At 35.7% G+C, this 23,073-nt stretch overlaps 1 protein-coding gene across 1 annotated transcript in view; it reads left to right on the top strand.

The window, feature by feature from the left end:
* Positions 1-23,073, top strand: part of SCFD1 (sec1 family domain containing 1) — a 130,361-nt gene that overhangs the window by 40,626 nt on the left and 66,662 nt on the right. The window contains exons 11-14 of the mRNA XM_059057225.2: positions 9,232-9,371; positions 13,212-13,302; positions 14,473-14,546; positions 15,233-15,314. Of these exons, the coding sequence (XP_058913208.2) occupies positions 9,232-9,371; positions 13,212-13,302; positions 14,473-14,546; positions 15,233-15,314 (387 nt within the window). The remainder of the gene's footprint in view (positions 1-9,231; positions 9,372-13,211; positions 13,303-14,472; positions 14,547-15,232; positions 15,315-23,073) is intronic.

Genomic DNA, 23,073 nt, shown 5'->3' with positions numbered 1-23,073 from the left:
GTTAAATAGAACACGGGATGCAATGTAGCATAGGACATTAAAGGCCACTGTAAGGATATTGCTTTTTAATTTGAGGGAAGCAGAGAGCTTCACATAGTTTTGAGTAAAGGGATGACATCTGATACACATTTTAAGAGTATCATCCTAGCTACTATATTGAAAACGACTCTTTGGCGGCATAGGAAGAGTCAAGGAGACCAGTTAGGAGTTGCATTTATCTTAGCAAGAGATGATGGTGTTTTACACCAGGATGGAAATTGTGAGGGTTGTGATAATCTATTGAGTGTAGGGTATAGGATTGACTGATGAATTGGATGTGGGATGTAAGAGAGAAGAGCCAAAGATGACTCCAAAGTTTTGGTCTTTGCAAATGGACAGATGTTCTTTATCGAGATGGGAAAGACGTGACAGAAGCAGTTTTCGGGGGAAGATCAGAGGTTGAGTTTTGGACATGTTAAATGTGAGATGCCCATTAAGATAGTCAAGTGTAAGTGTCATTACATAGTTAGATATATGAGCCTGGAGTTAAGGAGAAACATCTAGTCTAGAGAAATAAATTTAGAAGTAGTTCATATATAGATGGTATTTAAAGCCAGGAGATAAGATGAGATCACCAAGGGAATGAGTATAGATAGAAGAGAGAGAGGTCTGAGAACTGATCTCTGAGGCATTTCACCATTTAGATATTAGGGTGGTGAGTAGGAATGAACAATATAATATAGGAAGTAGCAGCCAGTGAGGTATGAGAACTAGGTCTGTGTTGTTTTGGAAGCCAGTGAATTAAATGTTTCAAATAGGAGGCAGGAATTAACTTGTACAAATGCTGAGAACTAAGAAGTCACCATTGCATGTGGCAGTGTCAGGGTTATTAGTGAATTTGGTAAGAGTGGCTTCTGATCACTCTGATACCAAAACCAGACAAAGATGTCACAAAGAAAGAAAACTACAGAACAATATCACTGATGAACATAGATGAAAAAATCCTCAACAAAATACTAGCAAACGGAATCCAACTGCACATTATAAGGATCTTACACTATGATCAAGTGGGGTTTATCCCAGGAATGCAAAGATTCTTCAATATACACAAATCAATCAACGTGATACACCATATTAACAAATCAAAGGAGAAAAACCATATGATCATCTCAATAAATGCAGAGAAAACTTTTGACAAAATTCAACACTCATTTATGATAAAAACCCTCCAGAAAGTAGGCATAGAGGGAACTTTCCTCAACATAATAAAGGCCATATATGCCAAACCCACAGCGAACATTGTCCTCAATGGTGAAAAACTGAAACCATTTCCACTAAGATGAGGAAAAAGCCAAGATTGCCGACTCTCACCACTATTATTCAACATAGTTTTGGAATTTTTAGCCACAGTAATCAGAGAAGAAAAAGAAATAAAAGGAATCCAAATTGGAAAAGAAGAAGTAAAGCTGTCACTGTTTGCAGATGACATGATACCATACATAGAGAATCCTAAAGATGCCACCAGAAAACTGCTAGAGCTAATCAATGAATTTGGTAAAGTAGCAAGATACAAAATTAATGCACAGAAATCTCTTGCATTCCTACACACTAATGATGAAAAATCTGAAAGTGAAATTAAGAAAACACTCCCATTTACCATTGCAACAAAAAGAATAAAATATCTAGGAATAAACCCACCTAAGGAGACAAAAGACCTGTATGCAGAAAATTATAAGACAGTGATGAAAGAAATTAAAGATGATACAAATAGATGGAGAGATATACCATATTCTTGGGTTGGAAGAATCAACATTGTGAAAATGACTCTACTCCCCAAAGAAATCCAGATTCAATGCAATCCCTGTCAAACTACCACTGGCATTTTTCACAGAACTAGAACAAAAAATGTCACAATTTGTATGGAAACACAAAAGACCCCGAATAGCCAAAGCAATCTTGAGAACAAAATATGGAGCTGGAGGAATCAGGCTCCCTGACTTCAGATTACACTACAAAGCTACAGTAATCAAGACAGTAGGGTACTGGCACAAAAACAGAAATATAGATCAATGGAACAGAATAGAAAGCCCAGAGATAAACCCACGCACATATGGTCACCTTATCTTTGATAAAGGAGGCAAGAATATACAGTGGAGAAAAGACAGCCTCATCAATAAGTGGTCCTGGGAAAACTGGACAGGTACATGTAAAAGAATGAAATTAGAACACTCCCTAACACCATACACAAAAACAAACTCAAAATGGGTTAAAGGCCTAAATGTAAGGCCAGGCACCATCAAACTGTTAGAGGAAAACATAGGCAGAACACTCTAATACATAAATCACAGCAAGATCCTTTTTGACCCACCTTCTAGAGAAATGGAAATAAAACCAAAAATAAACGAATGGGACCTAATGAAACTTAAGAGCTTTTGCACAGCAAAGGAAACCATAAACAAGACGAAAAGACAGCCCTCAGAATGGGAGAAAATGTTTGCAAATGAAGCAACTGACAAAGGATTAATCTCCAAAACATATAAGCAACTCATGCAGCTCAATATCAAAAAAACAAACAACCCAATCCAAATTGGGTAGAGACCTAAATAGACATTTCTCCAAAGAAGATATAGATTGCCAGCAAACGTGAAAGAATGCTCAACATCATTAATCATTAGAAAAATGCAAATCAAAACTACAATGAGATATCATCTCACCAGTCAGAATGGCCATCATCAAAAAATCTACAAACAATAAATGCTGGAGAAAAGGGAACCTTCTTGCACTGTTGGTGGGAATGTAAATTGATACAGCCACTATGGAGAACAGTTGGAGGTTCCTTAAAAAAGTAAAAATAGAACTACCATACAACCCAGCAATCCCACTACTGGGCATATACCCTGAGAAAACCATAATTCAGAAAGAGTCATGTACCAAAATGTTCATTGCAGCTCTTATTACAATAGTCAGGACATAGAAGCAGCCTAAGTGTCCATCAACAGATGAATGGATAAAGAAGATGTGGCACATATATACAATGGAATATTACTCAGCCATAAAAAGGAACAAAACTGAGTTATTTGTAGTGAGGTGGATGGACCTAGAGACTGTCATAGAGAGTGAAGTAAGTCAGAAAGAGATAATCAAATACCGTATGCTAACACATATATATGGAATCTAAAAAAAGGGGTGGGGGTCAGAAGAACCTAGGGGCAAGACGGGAATAAAGGTGCAGACCTACTAGAGAATGGTTTTGAGGGTACGGGGAGGGGGAACTGTAAGCTGTGACAAAGTGAGAGAGTGGCATGGACATATATACACTACGAAATGTAAAATAGATAGCTAGTGGGAAGCAGCCTCATAGCACAGGGAGATCAGCTGGGTGCTTTGTGACCACCTAGAGGGGTGGGATAGGGAGGGTGGGAGGGAGGGAGATGCAAGAGGGAAGAGATATGGGGACATATGTATATGTATAACTGACTCACTTTGTTATAAAGCAGAAACTGACACACCATTGTAAAGCAATTTTACTCTAATAAAGATGTTAATAAATAAATAAATAAGTAAAAGAGTCATGTACCAAAATGTTCATTGCAGCTGTTTACCATAGCTAGGACATTGAAGCAGCCTAAGTGTATATCAACAGATGAATGGATAAAGAAGATGTGGCACATATATACAATGGAATATTACTCAGCCATAAAGAGGAACGAAACTGAGTTATTTGTAGTGAGGTGGATGGACCTAGAGACTGTCATACAGAGTGAAGTAAGTCAGAAAGAGAAAATCAAATACTATATACTAGCACATGTATATGGAATCTAAAGAAAAAAAAAAGAAAATGGTCAGAAGAACCTAGGGGCAAGACGGGAATAAAGATGCAGACCTACTAGAGAATGGACTTGAGGATATGCGGAGGGGGAAGGGTAAGCTGGGACAAAGTGAGACAGTGGCATGGACATATATACACTACCAAACGTAAAATAGATAGCTAGTGAGAAGCAGCTGCATAGCACAGGGAGTTCACCTCTGTACTTTGTGGCCACCTAGAGCGGTGGGATAGGGAGAGTGGGAGGGAGGGAGATGCAAGAGGGAAGAGATATGGGGACATATGTATATGTATAATTGATTCACTTTGTTATAAAGCAGAAACTGACACACCATTGTAAAGCAATTGTACTCTAATAAAGATGTTAAAAAAAATAAAAGTGGCTTCTGTAGTGTAGGGTTAAACACTGAAGTGGGTATAAGAGAGACTGGAAGAAGAGGCATAGGTGAGAATATAGACAAACCTTGAAAGAGTTTTGCCGTATAGGAGAGCTGAGAAAAGGGGTGACTGCTGGAAGGGGACGTGAAGTCAAAAAAAAGATTTTTAAGTGAGAGAAAGTACAGCACGTTTGTGTATTCCCTGTTGGGGAATGAGCGAAAGAGAAGAGTTGGTTGTGGAGATAAGAGTGTCCTGCAGGTCTATATGAGGCATTAGTGACCAGGATGACTACAGACCAGGATTTCTCAACCTTGGCATTATTGACATTTTGGGCCTGATGATACTTTGCTGTAGGTGGCTGTCTTGTGTATTATAGGTTGTTTAGCAGCATCCCTGACCTCTACCCTCTAGACACCAGTAGCAACCCTTAGTTCTGGACAACCACAGTGTCTTCATTGTCACATATTCCCATGGGGTGGAGAGGGGTAAAATTGTCTCTGATTAAGAATTACGGTTATAGGCTGATGATGGGAGTTTCAAAGCTGGAGTTGTTTTAGGGAAGAGGACAAGTGAAGAGTCTGGGAGTAACAAGGAAGACACTTAGCCCAATCCTGGGTCCAGTGGTTTGAGATGTGTGACAAGGTAAAAAAAAAAAAAAAAAAAAAAAAAGAAGGTTGTGGTCTGAGGCTACAGGGGATAGCCAGTTGGTGTTCAACTAGAGCCAGAAAGTGTTCAGTGGAAGTTGAGAGTAGATGTTCAGAATAGGAGATTCTGCTGATGACTGAGTACAAGTTCCAGAGGGTAGACAGAATGGTTTCAGGAATCCAGTAAGAATGAGAGATGGAATCTGAAAAGGGGTGGCATGATGAGATCATTTTGATAGCCTCTAATTAGATTTGGTTGGTGGGGCCCTGACTGTTGGGTGGGAGCAAGGGTCTTAGTACGAGCATACAGCTCAGGGGTCACTGCTTCACTCCTGCCAGTGGTGTGTGGAGGCCATATAGCGCATCGAGATACCGGGATCCTTTCTAATTCCTAAACTTGAAGAGTTCCTGGAGGAAATTAAAGTACATGATGCTTTGAGTGCAGGAGATAAGATGTGTGTACAGGTAATTGCAATGTAAAGGAATATGCCGAGTCCCCATTGTCAGAAGAGAAATTGGGAAACACAAGTTATGGCAGACATTCCCCAAAACTAGACAAGGCTAATACTGATTTTGAGGTTTTTACTATTGCAGAGTGAAATGAGAATAATAAGGAATATGAAATGAGCTTTTACAACTGACCTTGTATCCTTGTGAGATAAACTAATTTTTATTTTCTACTATTTGAAGTTAAAATATTATTTTAAAAATACAAGACAGTAAAAGTATATGGTAGGGGTTTGGGGGGCTTTGTTCTAATCTTCTTCACTTCACAGAATAAAAAGTTGGAAACCATGTGTTTCCAAGGAATTCAATTCAACAAATATTTATTAAGTGCCTCCTCTGTACCAGACACTGCTGGTCACTGGGATATAAGGTAAACAAAGGAGACATGATCCCTGCTTGCGTGGAGGTTACAATAGTGGATTCCTGTGGACATTTGGGTTATTGTTGTTTTTATTTTTTGTTATAAATAATAGAGCAATGCACATCTCTAGTTAACTTTCTTTCTTAGGCGAGGTTCTCAGATTCCATATTACCCTTTAAGCTGTCTTTTCTCAGTAAACTTATTATTAAAATATTTAGGTCTTATGAAAATAGTCTCTGAGAAAATTGGTTATAATAACCTATACAACTTACATTGAGTTAATCCTGTTCATTAATTTTAATACACTTTATAGATGTGAAAAAACTACAGCTGAGATATCATAACCAATTGTAAGCAAGCCATTTTTTGTTGATTGTTAAAATTGCAGCTTTTGAGGTTTCTTCCGAGCTTTCAAAATTCTTAATAGTTATACCCTCCACCTCCACAAGATGGAGTAAAAGTTGTAGATGGGAGTTTCAAGTTTAACTTGAAATTGGAGCTTGCTTTTTATGTTAAATATCTTTGCCTGAAAATCCAGAACATTGATAATATTTATATATCAGGCCCTGGAAACTGCTGTGAAAATTCACACAGCCTCTCTGTGTGTCAGAAAGGTGATTGTTGTCTCCTGGGGAGATACACTCTTCTGATGAAAAACTTTGCAGTGTCCCTTTCCTTTTCTCAGGATATAAGAAGCAAAATTAGTAATTAGAAAGTCATGATTCCTTTTTGTCGTGTCTTGGTTGCAGGGGCTGTGGATTTGATTGTTCAACTGCAATGAGTAGTTTAGGCAAAGGATGGACATTATTTCATTGCTGTGTCTTGTCCTTTAGTTGGCCTGTTTTTTTGAATCTTAGGTGCCCTTGTTTGTGCCTTTGGCCCTCTGCTACTGACTCTCATTATTTAAAATATTAAATCAGAATTTGTACTAATTACATAAGGACTTTAGTAAAGTTTATTTTGTTTTTGCCACTCAAGAAGAGAAAAGGAAGTCATTTCCAAGTTAATATATACTTTTAAAAGGTTATTAGAAAAACATTTTAGAAGCACTCATTTTCTTAAAGATATATGACATTTCTGCATTTGGTTGATTGTATCTTTGTGGGGCACAATTTGACATTATTTCTCTTTTCCAGTATTTCCTGTTAACTGATAGATCTAGAGACTTAATTAGATTTGGCGCAATTCCTTGCCAAAATAAAAGTTACTTTTACTTTGCTTGGCTTTTTTTCTCATGTGAGTATAAATCTTAGCTCTGTGTAAATAGGTGTTAACCTATATTACCCAAATGTAATTTTGTTAATATTAGCTCTGTCTGCCTCTCCTGGTCTGCATTAACTCATGAAAAGAAAACAAGACTGCTGACGATTTACCCATGTTTTCCCAGTGGGATTAACTTATATCTGGTGATTTGGCACACCGTTGTCCAGTTTTCTAAGTCAGGAAAGTGTGAATATCAGTGGAAATAGATTAGACTTTACCGTGTGAAAACTAATTCTGTTGTCTTCTATACCCGTGTCTTTAGTTCCTTTAACATGATTGAGTACAGCACAGAATGTTCTGATTTCCCAATTTTCTAGACTGAAATTGCTTTTCCTAATTTGCCTGGCTATTAGTGCAAACAAGGGGAATGTTTCTTGCCGCTATTATGTTATTTCTCAAAACTCTTAACATCTTTGATTCCTTTATCATTTTGTGTTTTAAGTATTCCATCAATACTTTAGTAATAATATGCTGTCCTATTTTTAGAGCAGTAATTTTGCTAACAAGTTACTTGTGTTTTGAATGAGCTGTGTGTCATCACCACGGAAATAGTACTTCACTAGAAATTCTAATTAATAAAGCTTAACTATTTTAAAATGTTTCTTTTCTTCAGTATCTTTGTTTTGTTAGATAACTTTTAAAAACAAAGGTTCTTCTCAGATGTAGCTGTTTACACCTGTTTATTGTACTTTCTTCCTATATGGATGATTTGCTGTGCCAAGGTAAGGTTAAGGTATGGGAAGGGAAAAGGGATTAAATAGGGTTATATTATGTTATGTTTATCCTATGATAATATAAGGAGCCCATAGGAAAGACATAATACTAACAGGTTGAAATACAATATAGTATACTCTTCTTTGTCAAGAGGCTTGTTACTCTACTGGCAGTTAGACATCTATATTTTGCATTCTTTTTTTTTTATATCATAGGGGAAAATGACAAGGAAGTAAGCTATTGTAAAGGATTTATTTGAGAAAGTCACAAGGTATGGTCTAAGGATCCAATCTCAGTATTAATGACCTTTTCCTGTCAAGAGGAAATTAAATTATATTCAGTACATTTAATTTGCTAAGACCTAGAAGTTTAATCATTAAGAACTTATATCTTAGGGCTTCCCTGGTGGCGCAGTGGCTGAGAGTCCGCCTGCCGATGCAGGGGACACGGGTTCGTGCCCCGGTCCGGGAAGGTCCCACATGCTGCGGAGCGGCTGGGCGTGTGAGCCATGGCCGCTGAGCCTGCGCTCCGCAACGGGAGAGGCCACAACAGTGAGAGGCCCGCGTACCGAAAAAAAAAAAAAAGAACTTATATCTTAGAACGAAGATGATTGTATCACAGTCATGCTAGATAATTTCTCCATATAATTTCTTTTGCTCATCATTCATTTGCTTATTGATATCCATATTTTATCTCTAGCTCACTATTCTTCAGAGTAGAGTTGAACCATAAAATACTGCTATTACATAAAGGAACCCACAAGTCTAATGCAAGGAGGGAGAAAGAATAGAAAAGATAGCTCACTTTTGTTTTGTTTTTTTTTGTATGTTTGATTTTTGAGAAAGGGCAAAAAAAATCAAGCCTCACGTGAGTAAAATTATGTCTACGCAGAAAAGCTTAGCAACTATTGGTATGACTGGCTCTTAGCATTTATGTGAAAGGGAGTGCTATTACTATTGTAGCTTCTGTTGTAATTTTTTTTTTAATGCAATCCATCAAGTAACAAGTCAGACTGTTAAGACTCTCTAAGAGTTTAAAAATTACATTTAAGGTTATGTTTGTTACTGGAAACAATTAAGCATCAAGAGACGTGGTCAAATAAATGTAGCCAAATATTTGTCTACTATATATACATGATAAAAATGAGGTAGATGTGCATATTCAAATACAGGAAGAGCTCAAAGTATTGATACATTATTAAATGAGAAAAGTAAAGTACAATGTATGTATAATGTAATCCTATTCTTTAAAATTTAAAGGATCTGTTTGCTGACATATACAAAAATATTTTTCTAGAAGGATACACAAGAACCTTAACACGATTTTATGTGTTTTTTGAAATTGTAATCATATGCATCTACTACTAAATTAAAATACATAAACAATTAAAGGTACTTTTATGTAACAAAACATTGGAAGGAGGTCTTTTAATTTCAGATCTGTATTTTGTCCTTGGAAATAGTAGAAAAGGCAGTAAGAATCTGTGTTATTTTTCTTATTGTAGGCAATGTTCTTAAATTCAGAAAACTGTTATTTAAAACAGAATTATTTTTCCCTAGGATTTCCACTTGAACAGAGTTAATTTGGAAGAGTCTTCAGGAGTGGAGAATTCCCCAGCTGGTGCTAGACCAAAGAGAAAAAACAAGAAGTCTTATGATTTAACTCCAGTTGATAAATTTTGGCAGAAGCATAAAGGAAGGTAAACAAGAAAAACAATAAGTAAAAGTTTCACCCCCTAAAAAGATACGCAGATGTCATATGACTTAATGGGTTTATTAAAAAAAAAAATCAAAACAGGTCACAGTGGTTCATCTACACCATGAATAAGAACTATAATTAAATAGGCTTTGGAGCTCTGTCTTTATTGCTTAATTTCCTAGTTCTTATGTTGTTTTTGTTAGTTGTTTTGGGGAGGGCCACTTCCCTTTTCAATAAGTTCACACCATATGATTTTATAGATTTTACAGATAGTCTTTCTGAATTTCATTTCTATCCCCATTGACCCTCTGACCATTTCTACCTTTCATTAAAATCGGTTTTTGTGATAGGGAAACACCAAGGTGTGATTTTCCTTTTTTGTTCCATGTTTGCCTTCATACAAACCCAATTTTAGATATCTGTGGAGAAAATACCTAAGCCTGAAAACAAGATTTATTCAAAGTACATTAGAAATAATAGGTGAAAAAACTGTAACAATTTGCCATGTGATTTATTATAGGTAGATATGCAGATCCCATGTGTTGCTATGACCCCTTAAAGTTGAGGTACTTCATGAACTCAGTAACTGCTATAAAAGTTGTCTAGTGGTCATTATGGCTAGAGAAATCATTCTAAAAAACAAACAAAATCATTCCTCTGAGAGAAAAAGAATGTTGCTCATCAACAATTATGGAAATACAATGTTATTTATTATAATCTGGACTATTTCAACTGTTACTGTATCTATCTATCTATCTATCTATCTATCTATCTATCTATCTATCTATATCCCTGATATGGCTGTTCTTTTTGGTCTCATTTATGTTTAAAGAGAAGTAGGATAAAGACTTGGTTCAATACAATTGTTTTTTTGTATGTTTTATCTTTTTTTATTTATAACTTTTTTTTTAAACACTGGAAAATCACATTGCTTTAACAAAGAATTTTAGTTTCTCTGCAATGAAAAGTCACTGGCTTTCTCTCTCTGACTAATGCAATTTTGGGTACTGTTAAATTTATTTTAAATTATTTTTTTCTCTTTGGAATCCTATATATGGTCTACATTTCCTTTTAGAATGGTAAAGTATAAGAATTTACATTATTTATAGAGGACGCAGGATATTTTAAAGTTAATTTTAAAGTTCACATTCCCTAATAGAAAAACAAAAGCTTAAGAAAACAATTTCTTTATTCATATATGGAAATTTTGAATATCTTCTTTAGACCATATGTTTAGGAACAACTTAAGAGGTCAGTTGAATAGTAAGAACTTTAATTTTTTGTTTGTTAGGTAGGAATAGCCCTCACCCTGAATGTCATGCTACAATAGCAATATGGGCACAGACGCTGGGAGACAGCATGGAGTTAAACAAGCTACTTAAATCTCTCTGAGCTTCATTTTCCTCATCAGTAAAATGTGGGATGATACTTCTACCTATTGTCCTATTTCAGAAGGTTGTTGTGAAGATTGACATGATATAAAGAAGTAACTTGCCCCAGATCATCCAGCTTTCATTGGTAAAACCAGGTATAAAAACCGGTTCTGGCAGATTCTAAAGTCCCTGGTCTTAGCTGTCAGTAGTGTATATGTACCTCACCAAGACTGTGGTCAGAATTAAATGAGGCAATAGAGACAGACTCTTAGCATAGTGTTTGTCATACAGTCAGCACTCAATAAATACAAGCAGTTATTATCGTCTGTTAGCCCTGAAACCTAAAGACACTAGAGATTTTAAGGATCATTTAGTTCAACCAGCACATTTTACCTGCTCACTGCTGTTTTTTGACAACATAGACTCTGCTGGACCTCCTTTAGGGCCTGCAGTTGTCATGTGAAACTGGACTGTGTTTCTCAGAATTCTTTCAGGAGCTTTTGTCATTTCTGTGCTGATCATTAGTGAAGTGTTATCCAGTGTCAGCATGGAGGAAGGGGGACGTGACCGTTTCTTTCTTAAAGGAGAAAAAGCTTCTGGCCTCCCCTAAGGCTGTAGATGAAAAATACTCATGTTATAGCACAGGGAGATCAGCTCGGTGCTTTGTGACCACCTAGAGGGGTGGGACAGGGAGGGTGGGAGGGAGATGCAAGAGGGAAGGGATATGGGGATATATGTATACATATAGCTGATTCACTTTGTTATGCAGCAGAAACTAACACAACATTGTAAAGCAACTATACTCCAGTAAAAATTAATAAAAACAAAACAAACAAACAAAAACTGGGCCCATGTTCTATTTTTACCAGTGGTGTTCTAGATATTGAATTTACAGAATTAAAAGATTTTTTTCACAGTTACAGTTTTTTTCACAGCATGTAATATTTTTTAGTACATCTTTGTAGTTACATGGACCCTTTGACACTGTATGTTAATTTGGCTGGTAATATTTAATTGATGTTTGGTATACTGTGGTTTCTCTTGCTTTGTTTTTCAGTCATTTAAATATCTTTTTATTTTTTCTAATAGTGTATAGGTGAAAAGAAAATTGATACAGTTAATGAAAAGAATAGAAATAAAATTTAAATTTGTTTATATATATAAGTATTATGATATGCATTTTTTAACATCTTTATTAGAGTATAATTGCTTTAAAATGGTGTGTTCGTTTCTGCTTTACAACAAAGTGAATCAGTTATACAAATACATATGTTCCCATATCTCTTCCCTCTTGCGACTCCCTCCCTCCCACCCTCCCTATCCCACCCCTCTAGGTGGTCACAAAGCACCCAGCTGATCTACCTGTGCCATGCGGCTGCTTCCCACTAGCTATCCACCCTACGTTTGGTAGTGTATATATATGTCCATGCCACACTCACTTCGTCACATCTTATGCTTCCCCCTCCCCATATCCTCAAATCCATGCTCTAGTAGGTCTGTGTTTTATTCCTGTTCTAACCCTAGGCTCTTCATGACTTTTTTTTTTTTTCTTAGATTCCATATATATGTGTTAGCATATGGTATTTCTTTTTCTCCTTCTGGCTTACTTCACTCTGTATGACAGACTCCATGTCCATCCACCTCACTACAAATAACTCAATTTCGTTTCTTTTTATGGCTAAGTAATATTCCATTGTGTATATGTGTCACATCTTCTTTACCCATTCATCTGTTGATGGACACTTAGGCTGCTTCTTTGTCCTGGCTATTGTAATAGAGCTGCAATGAACATTTTGGTACATGACTCTTTCTGAATTATGGTTTTCTCAGGGTATATGCCCAGTAGTGGGATTGCTGGGTCGTAGGGTAGTTCTATTTTTAGTTTTTTAAGGAACCTCCAACTGTTCTCCATAGTGGCTGTATCAATTTACATTCCCACCAACAGAGCAAGAGGGTTCCATTTTCTCCACACCCTCTCCAGCATTTATTGTTTCTAGATTTTTTGATGATGGCCATTCTGACCGGTGTGAGATGATATCTCATTGTAGTTTTGATTTGCATTTCTTTAATGATTAATGATGTTGAGCATTCTTTCATGTGTTTGCTGGCCATCTGTATATCTTCTTTGGAGAAATGTCTATTTAGGTCTTCTGCCCATTTTTGGATTGGGTTGTTTGTTTTTCTGTTATTGAGCTGCATGAGTTGCTTATAAATTTTGGAGATTAAACCTTTGTCATACGATATGCATTTTAAAGAAATAGTATTTACAATGTAAATAGATATCACAAGGATATATAGTAGTATTTATCCTAAATGTTTTCTGCCTGTGTTATATATAATATACATTCAAATCTAAATGAATACATTTGAAATAATAATACATCCTCATTGTATATATTTCAAAATTCACACAAAAATCAATCTTCTAATCTCATACTTATAGTTCCTCTTGTGCAATACTGTTTCAGTCCATTCCCAGAAGTTGCAGAATCAGTTCAGCAAGAACTAGAGTCTTACAGAGCACAGGAAGATGAGGTTAAACGACTTAAAAGCATTATGGTAAGATTCTGTTTACTTTCTTGGAAATATAGGGAAGCAGAAGGACATCTGGAGGGAGAAAGAGGTTAACTTTTTTTCCTTACAAAAATTCAAGGCCGGGGCTTCCCTGGTGGTGCAGTGGTTGAGAGTCTGCCTGCCGATGCAGGGGACACGGGTTCGTGCCGCAGTCCGGGAAGATCCCACATGCCACGGAGCAGCTGGACCCGTGAGCCATGGCCGCTGAGCCTGTGTGTCCGGAGCCTGTGCTCCGCAATGGGAGAGGCCACAGCAGTGAGAGGCTCGTGTACCGAAAGAAAAAAAAAAAAAAATCAAGGCCATTCATTGCTTTACTAACAACAAAAAAATATTCTCAACTTACATAAAAGATCTTTTTTAAAAAGAAATCTAAGTTCTAAGAAGAGTGAACTCTTTTAAAAAATAATATTAATTTATGATTTGAAAAAATATATAATGTGAGTATATTTTAGAGATATATGTTCCAGTGCTGCTCATTTTACTGTATTTTTGATCTAACTTCAAATTTCAGCTGTGCTATTTATTACTATGTGACTGTGGCAAGTCTCTGGGCCTACTTCTTTTTCTTTTTTCTTTTTCTAAATAAATTTATTTATTTATTTTTGGCTGCGCTTGGGCTTTCTCTAGTTATGGCGAGTGGGGACTACTCTTTGTTGCGGTGCATGGGCTTCTTATTGCAGTGACTTCTCTTGTTATGGAGCACAGGCTTTAGGCGCACGGGCTTCAGTAGTCGTCGCACATGGTCTCAATAGTTGTGGCTCGCGGACTCTAGAGCGCAGGCTCAGTAGTTGTGGCGCATGGGCTTAGTTGCTCCACGGCATGTGGGATCTTCCTGGGCCAGAGCTCGAACCTGTGTCCTCTGCATAGGCAGGTGGATTCTTAACCACTGTGCCACCAGGGAAGTCTCTGGTCCTATTTCTTTATCTGAAAATGCCAGCTGGTCCTTTTTTTAGTCATCTAACCATTCATTAGATTGGTGTTGACTAGAACTTTTCTATAACTGTCAAAAATGCAGATGCTTGCTCCTTAGAAGGGAAGAATTATTATCCTGGGTGACCAGAATCTTACTGTTTATCAGTGATCTTAGGAATATATTGATTTTCATGCTTGGGCTTGGGATTTCTGAGTAGTTATGGGACCTTTTTTTCCTTCCAGGGACTAGAAGGGGAAGATGAAGGAGCCATAAGTATGCTGTCTGACAATACTGCTAAGTTAACATCAGCCGTTAGGTAAGTAGGCAGTTTATCCTCTTTGAAATCTTCCTGTTGATAAGATTTATTTTGGAGATTAAAAAATTGATTAATATTTTTCATGATAAGAAATAATAGTAATAGCATATACCTTTAAGACTAAAGAACTAAATTGTGTTTTTAATATGTTCAAGCTGATTTAAGTTCCCTCCTTTTTATATAGCAGATCATTTGTTCCTTTTACTAGTTAGAATTGTATAATGGGGGTAATTTTGCCACCGAGATAGTATTGCTGATAAAGTAAGGTGAGTTATTGTTAATTTTATCATTACTGCTATTACTTTATTACCTAAAGTTTAAGCAGTATCTTTTTCATACTTTAAATGCAGTCAAGGAGAGAGAGTTTCGTGTTTTAGAAACTTCACATTAATCTGATTTTATTCTAAACCTCCAAATTTTGGAATGAGAAAGTTAAATGGTAGAATAATGATATTTGGGAGGCAGGTTATTTTAAAATAAGCATTTCAACTGTATTAAAGTGGTAAATACTATATGTGTTCAAGCCTGGAGATTAAGTTCAGTTGATAGTTTAACATGTAATTTTGTCCCTGTTTTAACTGTTCCAAGTATCCTCAGAGGAAGCAACCAGGTGTGTGTTTTATTAAAATTTATGTCATTTCCTTAGAGAATTTAATGGTTAATTTTCAATTTTTTGATACTTGTAGTTCTTTGCCAGAACTCCTTGAAAAAAAAAGACTTATTGATCTCCATACAAATGTTGCCACTGCTGTTTTAGAACATATAAAGGTAAATTTAGCTTTTCCTTCCCCACAATATAGCTACTATTTTTGTAGGGTTTTAGACTTTGTAAGATTCGTTCATATTCATTATCTCATTGAGCCCTCACTGTAATGTTAAGAGATATAATTATTGAAGGCAGCATTATTACCTTCATTTTTGCAAATGAGGAAACCAATCCAGGAAGATTAGTGATTTGCCCAAGGTCACATGTTCAGTAAAGAGAAGTTAGCATCTGTGATATTTTTATTATGTTTTATCGTATTACTTCATTAATAGTAGACCTGTATCTAAACATCAGTAATACAGATTTAGACATCCCTTTTACTATAGTACTATCTAAAATATCTATTAATAACATCACTTCATTATGTAACGTGGTTCTGAACTTTTTAGTTTTAGATTAGTCTGTTAGCATTATTTCTTCTTACTGTTACTGCTGTACTGTGATTTTGAAACAAATGTATTGGATATTCTATATGTCATTATCATAGTTCTTTTTTCTCATTACTTCATTCATGGTAACTCTCTATCAGCTGGACTGAATCCATTCTTCAGTATTCTACTGTTATTTATTCTCTGGAGATGGAACTGAATTCCAGTAACAGATTGATGGTATACTAGAATGTGGCTATTATTGACCCCTACTTTCCATTTGAGATGATACATTTGAAAAAGCAATGTAAAAAAGCTAAATATGCTTGCTTCCTGTCCAAAGTATTGATAACAACTTGGATTTATGGAAAGGGGGATTAAACATTTTTCTTTTCTAATAATTTTAAAACCTTAGAGCATTAGAAAGGAGCTAATATAGATACATAGTGGACATTGTACAGCATAGAATTTAAACCTGCATATTTTCTATTAAGCTGACAACCCGATTTTTTTTTTCCCCACATCTTGGTAGTGATGCTTGGTATTTTCATGTACTTACAGGAATAGAAACATAATTGAGCAGTCTATAGATTATTTCTGCTGCTGATATTTTCACTTCCATATGTTGTATCTCTGTAAAGTGGGAAAACACTGATCAAATTTTTTTATCTGAGATCATTGTCTCCTGTGGAGATAATATATATAACTGGTAAAATGCAACAGAGAGCTGTATTGAGAATTTACTTCACTAGGAAAGTAAAGGCTTTGCTTACAAGGCTAAATATGAAGTCTATGAATCTAATATAAAAAGTTAAACAAAAATTTATTGCATTAAAACAAAATATAGGTTCTGTTTTACATCTACTGAACTATAATTATGTAATCAAGATCTTATGAGCCATTAAACAAATGTTTCTTGATTACATGCTGTTTATGACAGTTGTTAAAAGTCCTGTATGTACCTTGAGATTTAAACTGTTCAGTGGATTTTTTTGACTAGTTTTTTCATTAATTTTTTTCATTATTAAATGTTTATTAATTCTTATATTTTACTTTCTGACTTCAGTTCTCACAGTTGTAAAACCAAGAAAGTGCCAAGATTAGCTTCTACTTCCAGACTGAATTGTGTAACCCAAAGTAACTAATTATCATACCAGTGGAAAGTGCACGGTTTCATCTTACTCATAAAACTTTACAAACATTATCCTGCCACAAATTTATATGAACATACTGTAGGTCAGAGACTAGAGCTTATGGTTTGAGAAAATTCTGGTTAAAGTAATTTACTTACTCAGTTATGTTAAGTGGCTCTGTAGATGTTGTGCTGGGCCCTAGAGATTCTGTAATAAACAGGACAGACAGTTCTTTGTTCTCTTGGAGCTAATAATATAGTAGTGACAACAAACAAAGTAAGCAAATTAGAAAACAGGATAATGTCAGGCATTTAGGTGTTATAAAAACACCAAATGAGGGTGATGTGATATGATAGACACTAGCTCAGAGGGCTGCTCTAGAGTAGGTGAAATCACCATCAAAGGAAATCACCTTTGATAAGGTGATGTTTTAATTGAGACCCGAATCACCTGAAGGAGCCAGTTAGTGAAAATTTCAGGGCCACATATTCCAGGCAGAGGGACTAATATGTGCTGCAAAGGCCTTAAGGCAGGAACAAATTGTTTTGGAGGACCTAGAAGAAGACTAATGTACTTATAGTGAGGAGAGAAAGAGTGATAGACTGTGGGGTCAAGAGAAATAGGGATTTAAGTATGATGAGGTTAATGCCATGATCTGATTTATGTTTTAACAAGAGAATGGTCTGAGCTGTGTGAGGGATGGGTGATTTCTGGAATTAAGTGGAGACCTGGAAGATGGCTATTATACCTGACTAGGTGAAAAATGGTGTTTTTTAAGGCAAAATTTGCCTACAAAGTTCTTTATGATGCTTATTTATGATTGTATATGAGTTTTTGATAATCACTTTGTCCTAATAGATGCCATCTGTCTGAGATACTTTAATAAGCCACCATGCCTGACCCCAAAATTCTGCTTTAAGACCTGGTTGCTTGGCTCTCTTTATAAAGGAACTTGTTTCTTCCAGGGCTGCTAATTGTCTGGCAGAGCATCTTATGCTAAGAAATTAATTTGTCATTCAGGGTGTTAAATACTTATATATAAAATCTACATATTTTGGAATAATTTTTGTGCTGAAACTCAAGGAAGACACCATATTCCTAATAGGATCTGATATAAAGAAACTATAAAGGACATTATATATAAGGTCATTCACTTGCAGAGGGAAAATAATGTCATGTATAGAACACAGTATTCCTCATTGGATCATTCTAGGAAACCCAATTAATAGTAGAAATTTTTTAAAAAATCATAGATAAAGAAGCATATTTATTTAAATATTTACATATAAATTATAGTTGTATTTAATAAGCCACATACTCTGAGTTATTCTGATATAAGAAGTTCTATTAGGGCTTCCCTGGTGGTGCAGTGGTTAGGAATCCGCCTGCCAATGCAGGGACACAGGTTCGAGCCCTGGTCCGGGAAGATCCCACATGCCGCGGAGCAACTAAACCCTTATACCACAGCTACTGACCCTGTTCTCTAGAGTCTGCGAGCCACAACTACTGAGCCCACGCACCTAGATCCCATGCTCTGCAACAAGAGAAGCCACCCAATGAGAAGCCTGCACACCACAACGAAGAGTAGCCCCTGCTCACTGCAACTGGAGAAGAGCCCGCGGGCAGCAACAAAAGACCCAATGCAGCCAAAAATTAAATAAATAAATACTTAATTAAAAAGAAATTCTATTAGTATAGAAAAATTGGGATGTCTTCTGTGAAGAGTCCTGTTTTAGTGTTAACCATCTTTCTTAAGTTATTCTCCCTTGTCAAAACTAGCACGTAAATGCTATTGTTTCCATTTTTTCTCATTACTTCTAGTTAAAAAATTTTTCCTTACACTTTTTCATAATTATTGAATTTCCAGTTTTAAAATATTTACTTTTAAGTGGCATGTTTATTTGTGCCATTATTATGTTACACCATTTGCCCCTGGCTATATAATGTTAATAATAATTAAAGAAGTATTTTTCTCCATTATCTTTTTTTTATTTTTAATTTTTATTGGAGTATAGTTGCTTAACAATGTTGTGTTAGTTTCTTGCTGTACAGCAAAGTGAATCAGTCATATGTATACATATATCCCCTCTTTTGGTTTTCCTTCCCATTTAAGTCACTACAGAGCATTGAGTAGTTTCCTGTGCTATACAGTATGTTCTCATTAGTTATCTGTTTTGTACATAGTATCAATAGTGTATATATGTCAATCCCAATCTCCCAATTCATCCCACCCCCCATCATCTCTTACTCTTTTCATTAGAATTTGTTGACCACCTGAGCTTTATTTATTTCTTTGTAAACATTTATTCACCTGAGTAGTAAATACTTATTATTAGCAATAATATTATGACTTTTAATGCAGAGATCTCAGAACACTTCTCTTGGTATTTGTCTTTATTGCAATTTTGCATATTCTTTTGGGGTGTTTAGATTATAGCTGCTTCTTACATTTCTTTAGATGGTTTTCTGAAGCAGAATACTAGAAGAGAAGTCCTGGCAGTTATCCAGTAGTTGATGTTTCAGTGGAAAGATAGAAGGAGCACAGCAGTTTGCAACAAGTTTGGCAAATATTATCATGTAAATATATTGATATTCTAAGGATTTTAGTGGCTTGGGTAGTTATTGTTGGTCTAATAGATTAAATTGTTGAATCCTCATTTGTTTAAAGCAAACCTTATCTTTTAAAACCTCTTTAGCAATATTTTCATTTCTAATACAAATAAGATTTTCCCCCACTTGCTGGTTGTTACAGAATGGATTCTGAGATTACTTAAATAATTTGTAGACAAATTTTAATTTATTTTAATTATTGTTGTCTCACCTACATAATCGCACTGAATTAATTACTCTCTAGCGTCAGAAACCTAAGAAAAGGAAAAGTTACCTAGCTGTAAGTCATAGTAGATGAGAGAGAGAAATGGCATTATATGCTCTTTCCCCTAATGCTCTTACATCTGAATGCTCCTTCCCGAGGTAGCCGGCAAAGAATTAGCTGTTAATAAGCTGTTGTGGATCAAGGCTTCATTGGTGCTGAATCTTAATTTTTGTTCTTCTTATGGAGAAAGTTAAGAGGTACCGAATTAGATCTAAAGACATCATCTGGTCAAGCAAACATGTACTGCCTTAGGTCTACATCTGAACAAGGTTTAGCCCTTGCTAGCGATGCTAGCTTTTAACTGGAGCCCCTCCTTCAGGGAACTAATTTTTCTTTGGTTCAACTTCACTATCTTTCTTAAGGGAAAATAAGCTTTCAAAATAAAGTAGAAACTGAACTGATCTTCACGAGTCAACATATCAAATTAGCTGATGCCCTATATTCCCTTGGTAAAACAGTGGTTGCTAGCCACATTATTGACATGCTGACATTTCACAGCTAGTATGTTTGCAAGTTGAATTTTTTGCTTACCAAAGAGTTATTTGTATTTGATTCCAATCTGTTTATGTCAATGATATGAGTAGCAAAAGAGGATTGTTTCTATAAAACTAAGTTACCTGCCTTAGACTCAATGAAGATGGTGATTTAATTATTGCTTAATTTAGTAGCAGGTAAAAAAAAAAAAAACACAGAAGAACTGTAAGACATTAGAAAATCTTGAAAAACACTAAAATTGCTTTGTAAATGTTTATAAATTTTTTTATTTCACTTAAACAAGCTAGAAGTTATAGGTGATCCCTTATAGGTATGAAGTATGCAAGAAAGAAACAAATTTCAGTCAGTGAACCTCGGTACTCAAGGGAAAGATCTTGGATCTATGTCAAGATTGACAGACAATTATACATTTTAGACCTTAAGTTAAAAAGTAGTGTTTAAAATGTTTATATACAACACAGGTCCTTTTTTATTCTTTACATTAACTGACTTTGATTAACTGATCACTACTCCTGATCACAGTAGGGAAGAAATTTTACTGTACTATAAATCAGAACATTTCTCTGGCTGGATTTTGACTGATCTCTTTTAAATGATCTCTTGTCCAGTACACATATCAAGTGAATGTTCATATGACCTTGGTGTCTTTTCTTCAAGGCAGGGAAAAATATATCTTGTAGCAGGAAGTCCCCAATGGACACACTGTCACTATCTTCTACCTCTTTTCATCCCAATTATGATTAGTCACTATCAGAACTTAAAGTTTTCTTTACTCCAGGTATGACCAAAGACAGCTCTTGAATGAGTGAAATATCCTTCAGTTTCTTACTCACTATGAATTTCTGGAGGCTACTTCCACATCCTCAAAAAACAAAGTGTGAAATTACCTTTTCATAGCTTTTTGCTCTCACTTTTCTGCCATCTGCTTTCATGAAGATGAAGCATTGTCATTTAGCAAGACTCAGTTTAATAGATTCATAAACGTTAAATTCATAGAAATAAAGACTTCTCAAAACTCAATAAAGGGAAAATGAACAACCCAATTTTTATTTATTTTTTTTAATTTATTTTTTTATTTATTTTTTTTGCGGTATGCGGGCCTCTCACTGTTGTGGCCTCTCCCATTGCGGAACACAGGCTCCGGACGCGCAGGCCTAGCGGCCATGGCTCACGGGCTTAGTTGCTCCGCGGCATGTGGGATCTTCCCGGACCAGGGCACGAACCCGTGTCCCCTGCATCGGCAGGCGGATTCTCAACCACTGCGCCACCAGGGAAGCCCAACAACCCAATTTTTAAAGGGGTAAAAGATTTGACTAAAAAAGTTACACGGGTGACAAATAAGTTCAGTGTCAACAATCATTAGAAAAATACAACTAAAACCATAGTGAGATACCTCTATACATCTATTAAAATGTCTAAAATTTAAAATATTGATCATGCCAACCTTTGGCAAGGATGCAGAAGTAGAACTCTCATATATTGCTGGTAGGAATGTAAAATGGTACACCCACTTTGGAAGACAGTATCTCTGTTCCTTAAAATGTTAAACACAAACCCATTATATGCTCCAGCCATTCTACTCCTAGGTGTTTACTCAAGATAAATGAAAGCATATACGTTCATTGTACATGAATATTTATAACAGCTCTTTGTCATAGCCAAAACTGGAAACAACCCAAATGTCTATCAACAGGTGAATTGAATGAACAAATTATGGTACATCTATACAATGGGATATTCTACAATTAAAAGGAATGTACTATTAGTACATACAGTATGTATTGTTGGATGAATCTCAGAGTAATTACACTGAGTGAAAGAAGCCACACACACACACACACAAAAAGTACATAATCTATAATTGCATTTACGTAAAATTCATAAAAATGCAAGCTAATCTATAGTGACAGAAAGCAGGACATAGAGAAGGGTGTTGGAGAGCCAAAAGGAAAGAAGTACATTGAGAAAATTTCCTCAGGTGATGAATGATATGTTCAGTGTTTGGATTGTGTTCATGGTTTCATGGGTATATACATATGTTAAAGCTTAACAGATTCTGTGTATTGTATGTCATTATACATCAATAAAAGTGAAAAATTCAAACAAGGCTTAGTGTTCATCTATTTCAGGTCTTTTACAGGTAAGAAAACAGATTTTAATTAAGTCATTGAGAAAGCCAGAGACTAATTTTGGTAATGTGAATTTTTGGCATTGTGTTTCAAGTGACATAGAATATTAAGAAACAGAATATGCTACGTAATTTGTGAGTGGGTAAACCCGGGAGTTTTTTACAGACTTTTCCCTTACAGGAATATGCAATAGGTTAAATGCAGAGAGTAGAAGCAGAATTGAGATGAACAGTCAAATGTTTAAAATAAAAGGAGAGGACAGATGCATTCCTTACTTTTTTAAATAGATTTCTCACATTTTATTTATTTATTTATACCTTGACTTGTTCTACAGAATTTGAGGTCACTTACAATGACAACACATAGAATAGCAGAATAGAGAATAATTCATGAGCACCAGGGATATACAAATCAAAGTAGAAAGTAAAAAATCAAACATAGCCCTTATAATTTCTCAGTCCTGTAGCACCCACTTTCCAAAGTCCTTCACAAACCTCCTGTGGAACTAGGATTTTCAAGCTAGAGGAACCGTGGGACAGAGTTTTTAGTAGATTCCACAAATTAGTGAGGTTTCTTCCTTGGTGAAATAATGTTAAAAATAAAATTTACTGTATCCCCCTCCTGGAGATTCATAATGCAGTATAATATACACATTTTATTTTTATTTATTTAGTTATTTATTTTTGGCTGCATTGGGTCTTCATTGCTGCACACGAGCTTTCTCTAGTTGCGGCGAGCGGGGGCTACTCTTTGTTGCATAA

The sequence above is a fragment of the Kogia breviceps genome, chromosome 3 (genome assembly GCF_026419965.1).
Source record: "Kogia breviceps isolate mKogBre1 chromosome 3, mKogBre1 haplotype 1, whole genome shotgun sequence".
Taxonomy (NCBI): domain Eukaryota; kingdom Metazoa; phylum Chordata; class Mammalia; order Artiodactyla; family Physeteridae; genus Kogia; species Kogia breviceps.
The sequence above is the reverse complement of the archived record's forward strand: the minus strand, read 5'-3'. Positions and strand labels throughout refer to the sequence as shown.